Below are 20,625 nucleotides of genomic sequence, written 5' to 3' on the forward strand. Positions count from 1 at the left end.
ACACTGTACAAAATACATCTGAAAATGTACTGAGAAGATATACTGGAACATTATGATCATCAGAGGTAGAGAGAATAGAAAAGAAAAACTAGAGTGATTATGTCACATGAGTGACAACTAAGACTGAGTTGTAATTGGTCAAGCATATGTATGGGTGGGACCTTGATACCATGGCTCCACCCCCTGGCTGCTACCGTGCAGACCCTGGATCTGTATTACATCACTAGACAAGATGGCGGCGCTGGGATATTTTGGCTTCATTTCTGGAGATCTTTATTTACTGTCTCTGAATATGAGTAGTACCAGGGACGTGTGTTAAGTTTATACATTTTAAATCATTTTATTGTTGTGGGAGATTCACAAGTAGCCATTTATACATTTAGGAAAAATCTATATCGCACATGTGGTTTTATTTTGTGACCTTTGACCCCAAGATTATCTCATGATGATTTAATGTCACATTTCCACACTTGACGAAACGTCTCTGGGGTCACAGTGGAACATCCTCATCTTCATCATGATCTTCATCACCATCATCTTCATCATCGTCATCATCACATTCATCTTCATATAAAACCAATAGATGGAATCTTGGTCTTTCATTTTTTCCGCAGTGTAAAGTGAAAGCACTTTAATCCTTATATTTCATATAACTATGTTCAGTGTCTCGTGATAATGTTCGTTATGAGTTTGTACAAATAAATTTGAATTTGAATTTGAATTGAATCATTTATGACAGTGTTATAAATCGAGTTCTTTCCAACATGTAGTTATAGGTAAGTGAATATGAAAATGTGTCTTTAATTTTATTCAAACTAATTTACCTCAAATTTCTCGTGTAGGGACAAATAAACAAATTCAAATTGAATGAGATGTGTGTGAAATCAAACAGATCCCAGCGTGATGTTTGAATGGAGAATATAATAATATGATATTACATAAACCTATTATTAAGTGTATGAACTGTTGGATTTACTGCATGCTCATTGCAGATATATATAGTGAACTGAAGGATTTGGTTGGTATACAGTGGACTATATCACGATGTATATACTAGTCTATATAGTTTACTGCATGTTATCTAGTCCATGTGATTATAAAAGTTGTAATTCTGCCTGAGTGTGTGAATATGATGCAGTAACTTTCTTTAAAGACCTTCAGAGCTCTGCAGATTTAACCTGTTTGATAAAAGACGACACAGTCACAAGGTGGCGTTGGATTTCTCTCTCACTTTATTCAACAGCACATTTTTTGTTCTCTGCTTCAGCAGGAATCCATGATGCGCCTGACGGAGCTGAGCCTCATGCCGCTGTGCCCCACGTCCCTCATGCTCCGGTACTCCCCGGGCCTCAGGTACATCATCTTGCCTCTGTAGCGCGGCTGCTCGTACATCAGCCAGTGGCCGTCCTGCACGTTGCAGGACTGGCAGTCGGACATGCGGTAGCGGTCCTGGATGTTGTCGCAGTCGTCCTGCAGCTCGTGACTCTGGCCCTGGAAGTTCTCCCTCTCGAAGATCCTCATCCTGTACGAGCCTCGGTGCTGTTGAGCAAGGCACAGAGGTTGAACAACTCAGCGTGGCACCAAACCATTTAGCTGCTGCCAGTAAAAACTCCTTTATTGCAAAATGTGGCAAAACCAGAGATGCAGTTACAAATTCCCTTTTCTCTCTCATTAGATATTAACTTTCTAACCAACGTTTTAAAACAAACTAGCAGCTTAATTCACATTTCACATTATTTAGACATTAAAGTGGTTTCTCCGTTATCACTTCTTCCCAAATCTCTGCATACCTGAGGAATTAAACGGCAGGATCGGATAGAGTCACTCATGCCAAAAGTCGAGTAGTCGGAGTACTCCCCCCTCCTCAGGAAGAACTGGTTTCCCATGTAGTTGGGCCGGTCGTAGACCATGAAGCAGCCGCTCTCCACCCTGCACGAGCTGCACTTGCTCAGGTAGGTGGTCATGTCCGAGCAGTCGCTCATGCACTCGTAGGAGCGACCCTGGAAGTTCTTGTCCTCGTAGAAGGTGATCTGTAGGAAAGAACAACAACAACAAAAAAAAAGATTTTACAATTGAACTGCTCTTTTGGAAGCTGACACTGTTTTGTGTCCCTCTCATTCGTTTCTGCGTTGATGTTTTTCACATTTAGTTTCTAACTGTGCTGGTTTTCTGCTCCACACTCTACATACCTTGCCCATGGTTGATGATCTGTGTTTGTGGGAATCTGTCCAACAACCTGTGGCTGCCAGGCGGCTTTTATACTTTATACGCGCTGTAACAGGGTTTTGTTATTCAAATGATCTGGCAGCTGATGAATAAGCAGCTCTGCGATCGCTGTTAATTTCATTTGTGCCATCATGATCCAGAACGAAGGGGGGGGGGGGGGGGGGGGCTGGAAGACACAAGGCGGGAGAGGAGAGAGGAATACTGAGCTGCAGCTTTTTCTCAGACTGGGGAAGAGGAGTGGAAGCTGTGGTTTGATTTCTCTCAGATCACGGGGGTCTGAAGTAAAACCCAACATGTTGTGAATGAAGTTCTGTTTGGCTGCAGTTTGTCCAAATGTTCAATTTGTTTCATTTGCAAAACTCTGAAATGCACCAAAGCATAATTAGTCATGACTTTCACAGAGACGTTCCAGATTAGAGGCCGAGTATCTGTCAGAATGATCCTGAAGAGTGAAGTGTTTACAATTAATCTTAATGCTTCTGATTGTGTGGGAGCCCCCCCCCCCCTGCTTATCCGCTCAGACAGAAAACTGATCAAACCCTGGGAAGCGTCTGCAACTGGATGTTGTTGTGTACTTGTACAGCTGCGACTAAAAGCATCAACACATTTCCTCCTTCTCAGCCACGACTTCATCCAGGTTTATTTTACACTTAGCTGACGACGTCACATTTAATCCAGCGAGTTTCTGTGAAATCCATAGTCTCTGGATTCGAGTGGTCGCGTGTGAGCTTTCTGACAATTATAAGATAAAAATGGGTTGAACCTGTAATTCCCTCTTTGGTCCTTCACGTTTTTAAAATCAGTTGTAAATCCTCCGAATTGCACCGAACGATGAACGTATAGAACATCGTAGATTCATTCATTCTTTTCTCTGGCTGCAGTCGTATAGCCAACATGGCTGACTGCAGGTACTGTAATAAGTGTAATTTTTACTGTAATACTTACTGTACTTGCAATAAGCCCCATGTATATATCCCACGAATCCTCCAGTGAGTACTACATACCACCACTATCTTACAGGACTTACCAGGACTCTAACATAACGTGACACACTCAAGCACAGGACGTCTTAGCTCATTTGCATTTGTCCTCACTCGTCTTTTACAAGAATACAGATGATTAATAAAGCTGCCATTTAATATCATTCCTATTTCCTTGCTGTGAAGAATGTTTTCTCATGTCCACATTTTTCACTTGATAATCTTATTCTTGCCAGAAATGCATCACAGGACCAGTTGTTGTCTTTTAGATCTTATGATTTATGACTGTAAAGCCACATCACACGATGGAGGATCTTCATAGTTGAAAAGGTTATTTATCTATTTCATTAAAGTGAACTTCCTTTTCCATGTGAACAGTGGTTTTTAAAGAATGCATGGATGATGAACTGGTGCCAAGAAAAAAATACAGAGATGTGAATAATTTATATAAAAAATCATGATGTTTCCACATTTTACTGCAGCTAGACACCAAATAAGACTTAAACAATCCTTCTTTGATTAGTTGAGTTTGATGGAAACAAGTCACACAAACACACAATAATCATTACGTGAGGCTGTTGGCTTTGGGAAGTTTTACGTCTCACTTTTGGCTCTTCTTTGATACGAGGCCATCGCAAGTGGACAAAGGGAAATCAAACTTGACCAAACCATTTTGCTGATATGCAAATCTGCCTAATTTAGATGACAAAAGCTTTCCCTCGTCTGCACATTCTGCTTTTCGATATAAACCACGACACAGCTGCAGCAGGCTGGGAGACGAGCAACACCAGCAACAATGGGGAAGGTAAGAAGCAAAGGAGCAAAGGATCTCTCAGGAAACAACTGCAATGCCTCTAAACTTGTGCACCTTGCGCTGCTATTGTATTTATCACAATGTTTCTGATTAATTCACTTCAGCGTCTCGTGTTTGCTTCCACGCAGGTCGAATTCTTCGAGGATAAGAACTTCCAAGGACGGAAGTACGAGTGCAGCACCGACTGCGCCGACCTGCGCTCGTACTTCAGCCACTGCAACTCCATCAAGGTGGAGAGCGGCTGCTGGGTCCTGTACGAGCTCCCCAACTACACCGGCTACCAGTACGTGGTGAGCCCCGGGGAATACCAGGACCACCAGCAGTGGATGGGATTCAACGACAGCATCAACTCCTGTCGCTGCATCAAAAACGTAAGCTCGACTCGTGGAAGCTCCTGAACGTCATCGTGTAGCATTGAGCATCTTGTTCTTTTAATAATATTGGGATGCACTTGATTCCTCGACCTAGGGACCAAATGTCCAGATAAGGTGAAGCACAATAACGTGGAGGGTAGATGCACGATACGGAGGATGCAGTTTACTTTTTAAACATTTCTGGGTTACTTAGTGTCGGGGAGTGACCAGCTGCAGTGAAATACCACAGAGTGCACCAGCCAAACAGTAATCAGTCAAAGGCCAACGGACAAAAAGGAGAGATAAAGGGCTCATGATTTGGCAGCAGGCTGCTTTCTGTCCGTGTCTGTGCACATCAATTATTGGAGGAAACCAGGAAAACAGCCAAGAAACCCATTTGTAGATGAGGTCCAAGTGAACGAGGACTTGGAAATAGGTCAAATGATTCAGACACCTAACACAAGCGTGATTTCATTAACTTCCATTCTCCCATGTGACTGTTTGAAGGTGTATGGAAAGTCCTGGAAGATCCGATTCTACGACAAGCAGGAGTTCGGAGGTCAGGCGGCGGAGTGCGTAGCGGACTGCCCGTCCGTCTACGAGGCCTTCAAGCTGCGGGAGTTCCACTCCTGCGTGGTGACGGACGGGGCGTGGGTCCTCTACGAGCAGCCCAACTACCACGGGCACCAGTACTTCCTGGAACGTGGCGAGTACCCCAACTATGCAGACTGGGGCGCCGCCTCCCCCGCGGTGGGATCGTTCCGCATGATCAAACAGTTCTAGAGCAGCAGAGACCCTGCAGAGCTCGGACATGAAGCTCCCTCCTGCTTCTTCCACTCGGACGTTCGGTCCTTCTCCCCACATTCCTGTGCTCACATGAATTAAAGTGTTTCAAACTCATGGAGGTGTGGAGTGGTTCTTACATGAAGTCACCTGACACCTGCAGCCTCGTCTGGGAAGGGGCTGAACACAGTGAACAAGACAGATGTCAATCAGCATGTGATAATAAATAACTCATTATTCATTTCTCACGACTCATTCATCAAAACTGACTTATTGGCCAGTGGCTGGTCATTGAGCCACGAAGACGTCTGCACACGTTCAAAATCTGATATTATTATATTTGATGGGACAATAATCAACAGACAATATCCTGTACATGAGCCAGATTGATTGTCCCAGGCCACTTGTTACAAGGCAACATGGAAAAACATAAAATTACCTTTATTTTATAATAAAGTGAAATTACCAATATTATAGAATAAAGTAAATATAAAATAAACCTATCTTATAAAATGAAATGCTATAAAATGACTTGTCTTTTAAATAATATAAATGACATTTATTATATAGAAACATTTTATCTAGGGATTTAGCTTTTAAAATACAATAGAATTACCTATTTTATATAATAAAGTAAAATAAAATGTACTTTATTACAAATTAAGATGACCTATCTTATATATGTTCATGAGCATTTGAATATATACCGAGCAAACTAATAGCACAAGAAAACAAAACAGCCGATAAAAAAATAAACCACATGTAAATAACCCTTTTAAAATTATGCATACAATAAATAAAATTATACATCCGTTAAAAAACATGTAAACCGATTCATATGAGATCAAGTTTGTTTTACTTTCAGCCTCATCGGAAACATGTCAATCCATGATTATTAATACTAATGATGCTAAATCTAGGCTGAATATCAGTGTTGCTTTATTCACCAGTATGTTACGGGTGATTATTGATTCATATGTTGTATCACAAAAATACCTGTGGAATTAATTTATGATGCATCAGTATAAATTTGTACTGGCAGGTTCAAAAGCTGCTTAAATAGTTTAATACAAGATCAGTGATGAAGAATATGGATAAATAATACAAATATCTGTATCTGTTGTATTTAGCTTTGTATCACTTGCATTATAATTGTGAAAAGTAGTTTGAGTGAATAAGAGACGACGAAATCTTAATCTGAACAGCTCCATGACGTTACAAAAATATTTAAAATATTCAATGTTAAATCACTTTTACTCACATGTGATTTTTAAAGTTTTTTCGTATAATGAATTGTTCAGCAAATAATATTTTTTTAAATCACTGCAAATAAAGACAAAGTCGAATCTATTGTTTGTCGGCTGTGGCTTAGCGGTAGAGTGGTCATCCTCCAACCTGAAGGTCGGCAGTTCAATCCCCAGTCTGACCCATCTGCATGCCAAAGTGTCCTTGGGCAAGATGCTGAACCCCGAATGCCCCCCCCCCCCCCCCCCATAGAACGACAAAGTGCTGCGGATGGATGCACCCTATGAATGTGTGTGTGAATGTGAAACTGTACTGTAAAGAGATTTGAGTGTTTATCGAGACTAGAAAAGTGCGTTATAAATACAAAACCATTTAACGGACTTTTACCACTGTCATCAGATTTTTGTTTGTGATTGTTATTCTGTCAATGCATTTTCGATTAATGTTAATTAACTAATTGATATCATAAAGTACTGACACCCATATAGACTTCATCTGAACTCATCACCTTTCATCTATATAAAACATTATATATCTCATTATATACATTTATATCTTTCCACAAACACTGAGCAAACAAAAGAGAGTTTGTTGGTCCAGGGCAGCGACGCAGGGTTTGGATACTTGGCACTGCTACACAATCATTGTGTGTGTGACGGTGATTCAGTGAGTAAGAACAATGGGCAGAGTCTAGATGAGTATTTGAATTGTAATTACTGTTACATGCACTGCTAACCATGGAATTGGCTGTATTGTTTCTGCCCTGTATAAAGAGTACTGAGCTGGTCACTGGCTGAGAGTATTTTAAACTCCAATGATGGAGAAGGTGAGAATGTTCACTTTTCTGAAAGTGCTGCAACTGGTGCAGGAATCCCAGGAGTGTAAAGGGTGCAGTGGTGGACTCAGATGAATCCCTCTGTTTGCTCATGAAACTATAATCGTGTCCCGACTTCTCCTTCACAGATTGTGTTCTTCGAGGACCGGGACTTCCAGGGAAAGTCCTATGACTGCAAAGGCGACTCGGCCGACCTGCACGGCTTCGTTCGCCGGTGCAACTCGGTCAAGGTGGAAGGAGGCTGGTGGGTTCTGTACGAGCGGAACAGCTACACAGGATACCAGTATGTCATCGGCCCCGGGGAATACAACGAGTACCGTCGCTGGATGGGCTTCAACGACTGCGTCAGGTCCTGCAGGATCATCAAGAACGTGAGTCAGCTACAAGAAGCTTTTCAGAATACGTCCCTTCAAACCCAACACCTGCTTGATTCTGTCCCTTTCAGGCGAAGGGGCCGCACAAGCTGAAGCTGTTCGACCGGCCCAACTTCGGCGGTCAGTCTCTGGAGCTGTCGGAAAACATGAAGGCCATGCAGGAGAAGTGGACGAGGCAAGAAGTCCAGTCCTGTAAAGTCCTGGACGGCTCCTGGGTCTTCTTTGAACATCCCAACTTCTGTGGTCGTCAGTACCTGCTGGAGAAAGGCGAGTACAAGCACCACTCGGAGTGGGGAGCTCTGAAAGCAGCTGTGGGCTCCATCAGAAGAATGACGGAGAAATGAGGCTCATTGTGAAGCCATTGAATAAATGTCTTTGATGCAACTCTCATTTGTGCCTGATAAATTCAATCAATAAATTATGTTTTGGCAAATAGGAGTCACTATAGAGTTTAAATTGTGTGATTAACATGTAGCGTGAACAATCTTTTCAAACTGGCTCATAACAACAAAAACAGAAAAATACATTCAGAAGCACTGAATATATTTTTGAAAAGAATTCCAAACAACTTTAATCAGTGGCCCTTTTTCCTTGTATCTGAGTTAATTGACTAGAAAACAATTTATAACATTAGGTGTAATAGCTGTAAAATTACAAACAAAGTCCCTTTTATTAAGACGTTCTTCAATTGAAGAGATAAGAAGAGATGGTTTAACATGGAGCTCCCTGCAGACTTGTTAGGTAGACCCTGTTTTTACGGAAACCCCTGCAAAACTGCTGGGAGACCCTGTCCTGAACTTTGCCTTTGGCATCAAATATATTTTATTAGGTTTATTAAATAAAACAAATTCAAGCGTTAATTTTTACAGTGTACCAATTCACTCAGGGTTATCAATAGTTAGTTTCTTAAGTGTTTAAGTTATATATATTATAATTTTTTTCTTCTGCTCATGGTTACAGATTCAAGTTGCTTTGTTTAACTAAACAACGACCTCTCGTTCACGAGCATCAAAGTTTCTGCTTCTGTTAAAAACTGTTCACGGACGAATCGCATTCTGCAAAAGGATTCACTTCCTGTCACATGTCGGACTTTGACAGATCCTCCACGTTGGAGTAATGAACCAGGCTGTGACACAAACACAGAATCATGACGCACTCTCTCTCTCTATTCAAGCTGGTCAGCTGACGGAGCTGTGGCTGGTGGTCACAGAGGGCGGAGCTTGACGGCCTGAACACACCTGTCCCTTCTGACACAGAAGGGACAGGTGTGCTACGTGCTATGTGCTAACCCTAACCCTAACCCTAACCCTAACCCTAACCCCAAGCCAGCTTCACCCTTCGGCCTCAGTAGCAGCTGCAGAGGAGACAGGTTGTGTGGATCATTAAGAGTTTGTGGAATCAGGCGTTGACGGATGCAGAGCTCAGCCGGAGCAGCAGCGAGTAAACACTGAGCAGACTTTTCAGACAGTTGCAGCATCAGCCGTTAAATGCCGAGGCGATTAAAATAACAATGATGCCGCTGGCAGCGCAGAGCCACATACACCGTATATATAAATCTGCAGCAGGCCTGGAGGGGATGTTGTGTAAAAGCAAACCGGTATCAAACTGTGGTGCGAGGCCCAAACATGGACCGTGCAGGAAAGGTAGGCCCGGCGAGGAGACGACGCTCGTGACCATTCATCAATTCAACGTTTGATTTGACGGAGGAGCTCACAACTTTGTTGGTGTTAAATTTGCACTTCCGCAGATCGTGTTTTACGAAGACAGAAACTTCCAAGGCCGTTACTATGAGTGCAACAGCGACTGTCCCGAGCTCAACACCCACTTCAGCCGCTGCAACTCTGTGCGCGTGGAGAGCGGCGCCTGGGTCCTGTACGAGAGGCCCAACTACCTGGGCTACCAGTACGTCCTGACCCGGGGCGAGTACTCTGACTACAAGCGCTGGATGGGCTACAACGACAGCGTCAGGTCGTGCAGGATCATAAGAAATGTGAGTTTCTAAACTAAGAGATTTGAAAAGTACGATTAACTTCTTCACGCTACTTCACGAAAAACGATATCGTTGTTATTCTATTGACAAGTTTGCTGATTGTAAATCCTTTCCTTATCAATCTGAGAGTCCTAATTCTGACTGGAAAACTCTCCGACCACCAGATTTACTCTCACATGACGAACTCTGCAGTCACGCACCTGTGATGCAAAGTCATGAACACCTGGGAAGACATGAAATCCGACGATCACATGCACCTCCTTTAATTTTCCCCTTAGAAAAGACAAATTAGTGGAATAAAAACATGGTTTCTCTCAGACATTATAGAAGATATTGTAGATTAAAGGATAATTTTCTCACGAGAGCCTCTGCTCAATGAGCCAGTCAGCCGTTTTCCTTTCTCCGAGCTGAACCCTGCTCTTTGTGTCGCAGTCCTCTGGTGTGTTCAGGATCCGTGTCTACGAGCGTCCGGACTTCAGCGGTCAGATGCTGGAGGCCACGGAGGACATGAACAACCTGCCCGACCACTGGCCCCTGCGGGAGGTCCACTCCGCCCGCGTGAAGGACGGCGCCTGGGTCTTCCACGAGCTGCCCGACTACCACGGACGCCAGTACCTGCTGGAGAGAGGAGAGTACCGGCGCTTCAACGAGTGGGCCGCCATGAGCCCCAACGTGGGCTCCTTCCGCCGCATCCACGACTTTTAGAACATCTTTCGCTCTGTGTTCACGTTCTACGTAACTGTTCTTTGCTCATCGAATAAAAAAGGAATGTGCTCCGTATCCGACGATCCACGTTTTGTTTCTGTATTCAAACGAGGGGCCTGACTGAATCGTAAGAGGTGAAGCAGGTAGTACCACATGTCAACCACAAGGGCCAAAGGTGGCCCGGACTTGTTCTAGGCTGTTTGGGCCATATGAATGAAATAATTCTTGATGTATATTTGTGAAGGGAACCTTGTACCTATTTTAGAACATTATTCTATTTTTTAGAAAATAACATAATTATTCATAAGTATGCAGTGTCATAACTACATCTCTGACGTTTATAACAAACCAAACCGTTTAAAAATCGGCTTAAAATTGAGCAAGTTATGATTATTTATAAAGAACATAACACTACAGCACAATGTAATGGGTGAGCGAGCTGACTGTGGCAAGATGGCTGCCATGTGCGGACGTTCGACTCCGTTGGCCGAGACATCTAGCCTTTATATATATATCTATGGTTTGGGCCACATCCACCACATGGGCCACGTCCAGATTACACTTTGTCTTGAGAACCACATGTTTGCAAAGAAAGGCTCAAATCCCTTCAGGTAGAAGCTCTGCAGCTTCTACCACAAGTTTCTGTTTCTGGAGCTGAATCTGACAACATGTTCCATTAGAACACAGCTTATTCTCAATCACTAATTATGAATGATTTTATTAAGAATTGTTGCTTCTGGTGATCATAGAATTTATATAAAATTATTCCTGCTCGATTTTCTTTCATTCAAGACACAAACCAATCAAATCAATAGCTCAAAATAACGTTTGTGTCCGTGCAGTTTGATATTTTAATATATAGTGGGAGACACGCTGGGGGTCAATGCCAATTATATCAATGATGCTCAATACTGTTTGTGGGCAGATTCATATTTAATCATAATACTCTTAATTAATCAGGGCATTTTAGGAGATTCTTTGATTTAATCACAACTTAAAGTTCAAAAAGCAAAAGAAAATATGCATTTTTACTTTATGTTTATTTATGTATTATATAAAATCTCTCAATATTTTACAATTACTATGTTTTTATTGAACCAAACAAAACAATTATACCTCAAATAAGATTTTGAGGTATTGATGTGAATCTTGGATCAATACTTAATGGCACATACAAAATTAAAGCTTATAAAGAGCAGAACTCATCAATATGTCAATATGCAAAATTGCTGCAAAATTATCAAAAAGTTGAAAAATGAAGTTGTGAATTGATTATTGATAGATTGATACATAGATGTGTGCATGTCTCCCTGTGTGTGTGTGTGTGACACAGGGCTGATGGGAGTTATGGTGATGCTGGTGTGGTGGGGGGGGTCACCGAGATCAGCTAAACCTGTGGACAAAGACCTGCGGCCTGTTGATGACTCAGTGGGATTTTTCCAGTAAGAGCCTGGAGCACAGCAGCTGCTGTTAGTGCTGACGCTCGACTCACTGGAACAACGCCGTGACCCAGAGTCAAACAAAGGGCGTCCAGCCAGCACGTTCTCCTGGCTGCAGTTATTCACACCTAAAGCCTCTTTGTTGACTTTGACCCCTGAGAGAGAGAGAGAGAGAGAGAGAGAGAGAGAGAGAGAGAAAGAGACAGTGTGCACCCTCTAGTGGAGAATCTCTGCAGCTGCAGTCCAGATATTTCAGTCTTTTGCACTGATTTTGGTGCACTGCAATCTGATATTCCTTTCTTCCGAATGCATTTTTTTTATTTTTGTTTTTCTTCTGTCGTTTTCATTTTTTTATTCAATATCTCGACTTTCTTCCATTTGATTTTCTTAATGTATTCTGTTTTAACACTGTATGTTGACAGTCAAAAATTTAATAAATGTATTAGTTAAATACATTTATTAAATTTATACAAACTGCTACGATTGCATCATTTCCTGTCAAGTGCAGAGATGTCTGGTGTGCGTGCATTGGTCCGCCATCTTGTCTGCAGGCAGGTACTAGAAAAGTTCAGCTGCTTTTGTAGAGTCCTGCAGAATTCATCTCAAATCCAAGTCTCACACTTCAACTGAGCAAATGGTGCCGACAGTTCCGACCCTGGTTGGACGTGTGCGTGTCACACTTGTTTGTATATCATGTGAGTTCTCTGCAGCCGTGCTGTGAGGAGTGTGTGAGACACATGGAGGTTGAAACCAAAGAGCTGATCTCATCCAGAGACACACGCCTGAATAAATCCACACACACTGGACCTGCTGAGGAAGTTTAATGATTGATGTGTACGATCAAACTCTCCAAATGGTGAATAAGAAGTATTTGATCTTCCATCACGGGCGAGTGGAAATGTGAAAATCTGGAGAAAACTGAAATGACAGGCAGGTAGGATTAAGGAAGGTCAGTGTCTGATTGATTGACAGCTGATATCTGTGCGGAGCAGAAACATCACCACGACAAACTTTGATCGACAAAAGAAGTTAAAGATTAAGACACAGAATTTAAATCACTGCTTTTAATGACTTGAGTCTATTTGAGTTTACAGAACTCAGCTGTGGTTCCAGGATTAACCCTAACTCCAGCATAGAGAGGCTGAGTGAATGTGGTCTGGACTCTGTGGAGGAGAGTCATGGTGTCAGAGACATTGTAGAAGGACAGAACACCTGCACTGGGATCCAGGTACACTCCTACTCTGGAGGACCAAGGACCTGACACTGGAGTCAAGATGCTGTTGTAGTAAAAGAAATAAATGTTTTTACCACAATATAATGACCAGGATTTATCATTGAATCCAAATTCACATTCTAACGAATTTCTTCTGTTATTCTTGTACGTGACTGCTACCATAGCTCCAACTCCCATCCACATCTCCACCTCCCAGTAACAACGCCCAGTCAGACTCTCTGTACTCCGGACCTGAGGCTGACCAATGAATCTGTCTGGGTGATCAGAATAAGACTGTTGTTTACTCATAGCTGTTACTTTTCTGTTTCCCTCAGATAATAACACACATCTGTTTGCTGTGTTTGGATCCAGTGTGACTTCCTGTGAATATTTTAAGAAGTCAGCTCTGAAATCAAACTTCCTCATTGGACAGATCCTGTGCTGCCTCAATGCAGCTGACTGAAGATGAAGCTGGAGGTGTTTTTCACAATAAGAGGCCAAACAATCCAAACAGGAAATGAAAGCTTTCAGTTTTCTCCCATTGCAGACATCACAGACTACATCTTCAGGTCCAGCAAAGCAGTGATCAGCAGGAGCAGCTTGGAGCCCAGTATTCTTCAGCTCCTCCAGTAAATCAGCTAACATGGTGTTTTTCCACAGGACAGGCCTCAGGGTGAAGGTCTGTCTACACTGAGGACAGCTGTAGTGTCCTCTCGCCGCTCCATGGTCCCAGTGGGTGTTAATACAGCTCTGACAGTAGCTGTGTCCACAGCCAGTAGTCACCGGATCCTTAAGTTGATCCAGACAGATCGAGCAGCAGAATCTTTCCATGTCAACTTGATTTTCTCGCTGCGCCATTTCAGCTGCTATCAGTGACTGTAATTATACAGTGCTGCCTTGTCACACCGTTTAAAGATATTTCATTTCTTGTCTCTGAACAGAAACAGATCTCTACTCCTCCCTCTCGCATTCCTCTTTTCACCATGTTTAAAGGCAGCTGCCTTTGTTGTCACACTGTTTAAAGGTCACTACACAAAGAGACTTAATAATAATAATAATATTTTTCTGTTTGAGATCAGCAGAGACATTAGATTACCTTCACCTTGACAAAGAAATCACAGTGAATCATTGGAGCCTGAACTTGAAACTTAAAATTTAGATTTATAATCTCCTTTTGTTTTATCTTTTTTTGTTACTTCCTGTTTTACTTTGACGTTCTTTTACCTTATTTGTCTCTTCCTCTCTGTACTTGTGGTCTTCGTCTGGTTTCCCGTGTTGTGATTGAAATTGAAATGATTTTTGTTATTTTTCACTTTCGATAATGCAAGGTTGAATTTTAAACGACTGGAATATATTTCTATTATAGCATTTGAGATATAAAATAAAGAATGATAATATTTAATACCACCACCATGTTTTCAGGGACCTTAGAAAGTCTCATATATTATTGTCTGAGAAGCTTGTCTGTTGATCCTTTGTCTTCACGTCCACATAAAGCTTCGAAATAAAATATCAAAAAGATGAAGACACCATGAGACGGATTCTGCAGAGTGACACCAGAGTGTGGCAGTACCTCCAGTCCAGCAGGGGCGCTGCTCTGTTTCACGACACTAGGTTACGGATCTCTTTACGTGTTTGAGGTCAGAGGTCAAACAGCCGCAGACATGACAACGTTACGACCCTTCACCTGCGACGATCTGTTCAAATTCAACAACATGTGAGTGACCACTCGTCGTTTTTATCGTTTGACTTCATCACCGGATGTCGGTGCGACTCGGAGGCTGCGGGATCCCTGTCTCTTCCGCTGATGGACAGAACCTCTGCAGAAAAACACGTCGTTTAGAGATGTTGCTGTTATTTAACTGAAATGAGCGGAACGTAGCGCAACTTCGTCAAACTCTGAGAATCTCGGCACCTTTTGCAAAAGATCGGCAAACACACGATCAATCCAAAATATGTTGTTTACCATAAATAGCCTCGTTAGCTTGCTAGCTACAGCAAGCTAACACAGGACATGTGGAAATTCATTTTCTAATAATATTTGACAGGAATCTCACAGATATGAATAAATAATGAAAACAGAGCGGTCAGTATTTACTTTTAAATGAGAGTCATAAGCACCAGAAACGTTTAACTTGGTTTGAGCAACAAAACCAAAAAGATAAATCTCTATTAATCCCCATGGAGGAAATCCAGGTTATAACAGCAGCTCCAGTGAAGAATGAACAAAGTTGTGAAGAATAGAATAAAGAGAGAATAAAAAAGAAACCATATTTGAACATTTAGACATAAATACACAGGAATACAAGAAATGAACTGCACTCAATATCTTGATAAGATAATCACAATATTCTTTTCTTCAACATCAATACAACAACAGTCCAATATACTGTGTATCTGTACATTACTAATGCATTGTGTACACACAGTGCAGAGCATAGACATGTCATGCAAACATCTTAATGGTAATAAAGGGTTTTGGTCGTATTGTTCATGTGTAACGATCAGATCTTCTGAGTTGTGTTGGACTCCTCACTCACGACTTCCACTTCATTGTTGGACTGAAACTAACTTGATGTTTGTCTCTGTGTCGGCTCGACAGAAACCTGGATCCTCTGACAGAAACCGTATCCTTCACCAGCAAATCTCAGTGATTGTTTATTTGCAATAAACAAAACTATATTTTCATATTTTCCCGTGGCTCAGGTTTATTCCAGCTGACGACACGATCCTGTCAGTTTGTCAGTTCAGTTCACCTCTGAGCCTGTTGTCTTCATGTGTGTGTGAATTGTTCAGTTTGTTTCCTGAGCCCCCCCCCCCCCATCAGTACGGGATCCCGTTCTACCTGCAGTACCTCGCTCACTGGCCGGAGTACTTCATCGTGGCCGAGGCTCCCGGTGGTGAGCTGATGGGCTACAGTAAGTTCCTCTGTTCACTCAGACGCTTCATACAGCTTCATAAATCAAACTCACAGAGCGCCTTCATCTGAAAAGTCAACACTGAGCTCACAGCAAATCCATTCATTCCTTTGTTTCTGCGTCAGTCATGGGGAAGGCGGAGGGATCTGTGGCTCGTGAGGAGTGGCACGGTCACGTCACCGCCCTGTCTGTCGCTCCAGAGTTCAGACGACTCGGCCTGGCAGCCAAACTGATGGAGATGCTGGAGGAGATCTCCGACAGGTTGGTGTCATCCTCAGTTCAGGGACCGAGCAGCATTAACACCAACAAACTACCAAACCACAGAGATCATCACCTGATGTCTGAGGAAGTCATTTAAAAAATGTCAAGTCAAGAACAAAAATCTTATGGAAGGACTTCTGTATTCGATTTCCGCTTTTCTCCTCTTCACCAAATGTTTATTTTGTCTCTGCTGTGGGAATGTGTCGTGATCATTGCCAAGAAAACCCACTTCCTGTCGCACAATAAATGTTTTTCTTTTCAGATATCAACACTTATCCTCCTCTAGCTGCTAGTTCCAAAACACACGTTGGGTTTTTAACGATTTTTTAACGCTTGAAATTGAACGAACACGTTTGTTCCCTTTGTTTTGACTCTGTGTGTATGTGGTGTTGTCTTGTAGGAAAGGTGGATTCTTTGTTGACCTCTTCGTTCGAGTCTCCAACCAAGTGGCGGTGAACATGTACAAATCTCTGGGCTACAGCGTCTATCGAACGGTGATAGAATATTACTCCGCGAGCAATGGAGAACCTGACGAAGACGCTTACGGTGAGAAGAGTTTGAAAAAACTTCTTCTAGATTCAGACAAAAATCCACAAATACCTGGTTGTGGCATCTCTCACAATGTTCAAGAAAGTGATGACAAATTCCTGCACCAAGTTACGTGGGAATCTGTTCAGTTGTTTTTCTGTTGTCCTGCTGACAAACTAACTTGAACATCACCTGCAGTAGCTCCAGAAACATCTGGAAGAACAGTGGATTCAAATGCAGATGTTTTAATGTAGATACAGAGTGAGGAACAGAGGTGTAGATGGTCTCTTAGGCCTCTTATCATTAAACTTGGTCATACACAAACTAGCAGACTGATCACAAAGCTGTTAGTTTCTGGGATGAACCAAACAGACTTAACAGAATTAACACCCATCCAATTTCAATGTAAGTTTTTAAGTTTGAATTCAGGACATGTTCAGACTTTCATTTGTCACCTTCATTTAGAACTCTCCAAACATTTGCCACTTTAAGACCCATGTTGTGGAGGTTTAAACAACCTGAAGAGGGCGCTGTTCCCACTGATCTGAAAACGTGGTTGTGTTCTTCCTTTGTGCAGATATGAGGAAAGCTCTGTCCAGGGACACGGAGAAGAAGTCGATCATCCCGCTGCCACATCCTGTCCGACCAGAAGACATCGAATAACGGTGGAGCGTGGCCCTCTGCCGCTCGGCTCTGCTCGCCCCCCCCCCCCGCCTGGTGGGAGATCAGGAGGAGCAAGTCATCTTTTTAGATTCAGTCCTAAACTCAACGACATGCGAGCCACAGACTTTGTGATCAGACCAGAACAAGTGGGACTGAGTGGTGTGGCGTGATGTGGTCAGTGGGATTGACGCCAGCAGCAGAGTCCTGGATGGGGTTTATTTGGAATACTTGTGAGAACATTTAAAAATTAAACTTTAAATGTGGGCATGCTGTTGTTCTATTACTATTTATACTGTCATGAGGGAACAAGGGGAGGGTTGGCACCTTTGACATAGATTCGTAGCCTGCTGTTTAAATCAGAGAAGAAGAAAGGGAGGGTCCTAGATTGAAACAAGGCTTTTGTTATCCACTGGTCTGCTGTTGGCTCAAGGGGGTTCCAGGTGGTTCAAGGGGGTTCCAGGTGGTAATACGGGGTTCCAGGGGGTTCCAGGGGGTTCCAGGTGGTTCCAGGTGGTTCCAGAGGGTTCCAGGTGGTAATACGGGGTTCCAGAGGGTTCCAGGTGGTTCCAGGTTGGTCTGGAGCCGCTGTGTAGCTTTCAGCAGATACCTTCTTTAGGAAGATGTGACTTGAGTATTGTCACTTCCTGATTCCACCTGAAGCTCCATGTTTGTGTCCCACGTGGAGGGAGTGTTGTCGAGATAAGTCAACTCACGCTTATGCTCTAGGATATCTTCTTAAAAATAAACTGTTTTGTGCTTTCCTATGAAGTCGTTTTTAATGAGTTAACATGTGCGATCCTAATTAAGAAGTAGAGGTGGTTCTGCTACAGTTTTCACTTCACTCCTGGTTCCCATCCGCCCACAAAGTCAGATCATCCCTGGAGGAGCCTGGCATCAACGCCCCCCCGTCCAGGCGGCTCGCAGAGGAGCAGGTGGGCTCAGCAGCAGCCGGCCAGGGAAGGTAAATCAGCTGAGTGGGAACACAGCAGGGGGGGGATGTGACCACTAGACGGCGCTGTTTAAAGGGAGAAGCTCAGTGACACTCATCTGGAGGTGAGGAAGATAATCAAACCACAAACTAAATCATTGCAATCAGAATGTCACTCAGTAGAGTTCAAACCTGCACCAAGGACCAACAACATTCAAATTCACTACATCCACTTTTCTATTTGGAACTGCTCTGAATCACACACAGGGGCGTGAAGGAGTAAGTGTGTATTTTGTTGTGTTTGTGTGTGTGTTGGCATGACAGGGCATAGTGTTGAGTGATGTGTGTAGTTGGGTGTTTTAACAGGTGTTTGTATAAACGTTATTAAACCAAAGTTGAAGATCATGAATTATGGGGAGGGGGGGAGGTGAGGGAAAAGTAAGTAATAGAATTATCCATGGCTCTTAATGAGTAGGACAAATATTTGTGTGTATTTGTTCTTTCAAATACACACAAATATTTGTCATCCAACATATCAACCGAACAACAAAGGAGCAGAGTGAAAACATGACGTCTTTAACTGAGCTAATTGTAGAATTTACTCATTTGACCACGAGTAGATTTGTTTGAGGGGAAATATTTGCTCATGTTGTGAGTTTCGTGCTTTGTGAGCGTTGTTGTGTCATTTTATTGTGTGCGTCTGTTTCTGTCATATCGTTGTGAACAATAAACTCAAACTAAACTGTTTAAACTGTTTTTGTTGTCGTGGGTGTTATTTGTTGGTTTCTTTCAAGCCTGATATGTGACCACTAGGAGTCACTGTTGCTCTCAGAGCGTGTGAGAGAAACGTGTGAGTGAAACTAGGTTGAGTTTATGAAACCACATCACGTCCTGCAGCTGAAGGATGAGCTCCACTGAAGGAACAGTGAATTTCAACCTTTTCACGAATAAAAAAACAATAAATTACCAGAGAGTGGATTTAATTTGGGTTTTAGAGATGAGATCCTTCAGTCTCAGTAACTGATCCACGTGAGACACACTGAGCAGCTCAGAATCCAGAGGGTCCTCCTCAGCAGTCCATACGTGACTCACTGAGGATATGGATCCTCACAGACGAGTTGTCGCCTGCTTCGTAGACATTGGTCCTGAGCTCTGGTCTGTGCACACACACCTTTGAGCTGAGGGCTTTAGCAGGGACGTGACGTCAAGGGGGGGGGGGGGGGGGACAGCATTGCCATGGAAACCCATCTCCCTCACTTCCTCTCTGATCTCTGATCTGTCCTGCATCTGAGGGAACATGAAGGCTGCAGCACAGACATGCAGCTCTGTGGCTCACACTGAGCTTTCCTATAAATAGCTTCCATTGCCTGCTTAAAGTGCAGATGTGGACGAGTCCCATTTATAGACTAATAACCAGAAGCCAGAGGGATCACCGACAGATCTCGTGATCAGGTGGTTGTTCTGCAAATCTGTTTTCAGACGTGAACTCTGGAAAAGTGTTCGAAGCAACTGATTCTGACATTTTCGTTCTGTCCCTCCAGATAATATCTGAACTTCGGTGCACGTCTGAAAGCAGCTGATGTTAGAGTGACTCAAACTAAACCACGGGAACTATAACATAATCTTGTTTTACAGGAGGAGTCAGTTTTTCCAGCTGATGCAGAGATTTTTCACATCCCTAGAAATCTCCTCATCAGGCAGATAGAGAGAAGTCACCTGTGTTGCCATCTGCCCACTTGTTCTTTGAGTCCCTGATGTTTGTTCAGGTTTCTGATAAGTTTGGTTATTTGACAACACGGTGAAATGTTATGATTGACAGCTGAGACTGGCTCAGGGTTAAAACACGAGAGGATCAAGACGACCCGATCATTCTCCGTATGATACGAACAGGACGGTGTATATTTGCAGGAACCTGTGCAGGTGTTGGGACGAACTTTTTGACTGTATAACATTTGTTCAGCTGTCGAATGAATAAAATAAAACATTGAATCAGGTACATTTCACTATTTCACTCCTTGGCAGTAACCCCCAGTCCACACACGCTGAGAGAGGAAGGTGTTTTTAAGCCGTTCACTGTCGATCGACTCAGAAGTTCTGCCCTTCTCCTTCCTCTGGTGTTTCAGTCTCATCGACCCGAGTCATCGATACCTCGATGCAGTGAAGGTCTGTCAGACAGCGAGTGGTTGATGCTGCTCTCCTGACTTCTGTTAGGCTCAGGTTGTAAAAAGCTCACCTGGCTCTTACCTCTCCGGGGGGGGGGAGTCCTCCGTCACATGGACTCGTTGTCTCGGGCTGTTGAGGCTGTCCACGTCATCCTGCAGCTTTCAGACGAGCCCCTGGCGTCCTTGTGGACTCGTGTGAGGACACTCG

At 43.0% G+C, this 20,625-nt stretch overlaps 6 protein-coding genes across 7 annotated transcripts; 4 read left to right on the top strand and 2 right to left on the bottom strand.

Moving 5' to 3' along the window:
* Window positions 1–1,214: 1,214 nt before the first annotated feature.
* On the bottom strand, window positions 1,215–2,259 carry LOC133967535 (gamma-crystallin M3-like). Its single transcript, XM_062403041.1, has 3 exons — window positions 2,190–2,259; window positions 1,791–2,030; window positions 1,215–1,539 (listed from the first exon to the last, which is right to left on the bottom strand). Exons 1-3 carry the CDS (start codon window positions 2,196–2,198, stop codon window positions 1,264–1,266), a joined length of 525 nt encoding a protein of 174 aa, XP_062259025.1. The 5' UTR covers window positions 2,199–2,259; the 3' UTR covers window positions 1,215–1,263.
* Window positions 2,260–3,914: 1,655 nt separating this feature from the next.
* On the top strand, window positions 3,915–5,397 carry LOC133967365 (gamma-crystallin M2-like). The gene is made up of 3 exons (XM_062402780.1): window positions 3,915–4,011; window positions 4,149–4,391; window positions 4,881–5,397. Exons 1-3 carry the CDS (start codon window positions 4,003–4,005, stop codon window positions 5,154–5,156), a joined length of 528 nt encoding a protein of 175 aa, XP_062258764.1. The 5' UTR covers window positions 3,915–4,002; the 3' UTR covers window positions 5,157–5,397.
* A 1,741-nt stretch (window positions 5,398–7,138) lies between these two features.
* Window positions 7,139–8,043, top strand: LOC133967467 (gamma-crystallin S-1-like). Its single transcript, XM_062402936.1, has 3 exons — window positions 7,139–7,227; window positions 7,365–7,607; window positions 7,682–8,043. The coding sequence occupies exons 1-3, from the start codon at window positions 7,216–7,218 to the stop codon at window positions 7,952–7,954; spliced, it is 528 nt and encodes a 175-aa protein (XP_062258920.1). The 5' UTR covers window positions 7,139–7,215; the 3' UTR covers window positions 7,955–8,043.
* Window positions 8,044–9,093: 1,050 nt separating this feature from the next.
* LOC133967532 (gamma-crystallin M2-like) lies at window positions 9,094–10,385 on the top strand. Its single transcript, XM_062403039.1, has 3 exons — window positions 9,094–9,253; window positions 9,358–9,600; window positions 10,033–10,385. The coding sequence occupies exons 1-3, from the start codon at window positions 9,236–9,238 to the stop codon at window positions 10,303–10,305; spliced, it is 534 nt and encodes a 177-aa protein (XP_062259023.1). The 5' UTR covers window positions 9,094–9,235; the 3' UTR covers window positions 10,306–10,385.
* Window positions 10,386–12,821: 2,436 nt separating this feature from the next.
* LOC133966975 (tripartite motif-containing protein 16-like protein) lies at window positions 12,822–13,383 on the bottom strand. The gene has a single exon (XM_062402114.1). The coding sequence runs from the start codon at window positions 13,381–13,383 to the stop codon at window positions 12,823–12,825; it is 561 nt and encodes a 186-aa protein (XP_062258098.1). The 3' UTR covers window position 12,822.
* Window positions 13,384–14,582: 1,199 nt separating this feature from the next.
* On the top strand, window positions 14,583–18,091 carry naa20 (N-alpha-acetyltransferase 20, NatB catalytic subunit). 2 transcript variants are annotated; one of them, XR_009924053.1, is made up of 7 exons: window positions 14,583–14,674; window positions 15,560–15,584; window positions 15,785–15,875; window positions 16,001–16,136; window positions 16,537–16,682; window positions 17,242–17,857; window positions 17,888–18,091. XR_009924053.1 is itself a non-coding variant. In XM_062403213.1 (6 exons), the coding sequence occupies exons 1-6, from the start codon at window positions 14,622–14,624 to the stop codon at window positions 17,325–17,327; spliced, it is 537 nt and encodes a 178-aa protein (XP_062259197.1). In that variant the 5' UTR covers window positions 14,583–14,621; the 3' UTR covers window positions 17,328–18,091. The 2 variants fall into 2 exon arrangements, 1 of the variants encoding a protein (XP_062259197.1); XM_062403213.1 differs by having other exon boundaries at window positions 17,242–18,091.
* The last annotated feature ends 2,534 nt before the right edge of the window (window positions 18,092–20,625 follow it).

This window comes from Platichthys flesus, chromosome 13 (genome assembly GCF_949316205.1).
Source record: "Platichthys flesus chromosome 13, fPlaFle2.1, whole genome shotgun sequence".
Lineage (NCBI taxonomy): Eukaryota > Metazoa > Chordata > Actinopteri > Pleuronectiformes > Pleuronectidae > Platichthys > Platichthys flesus.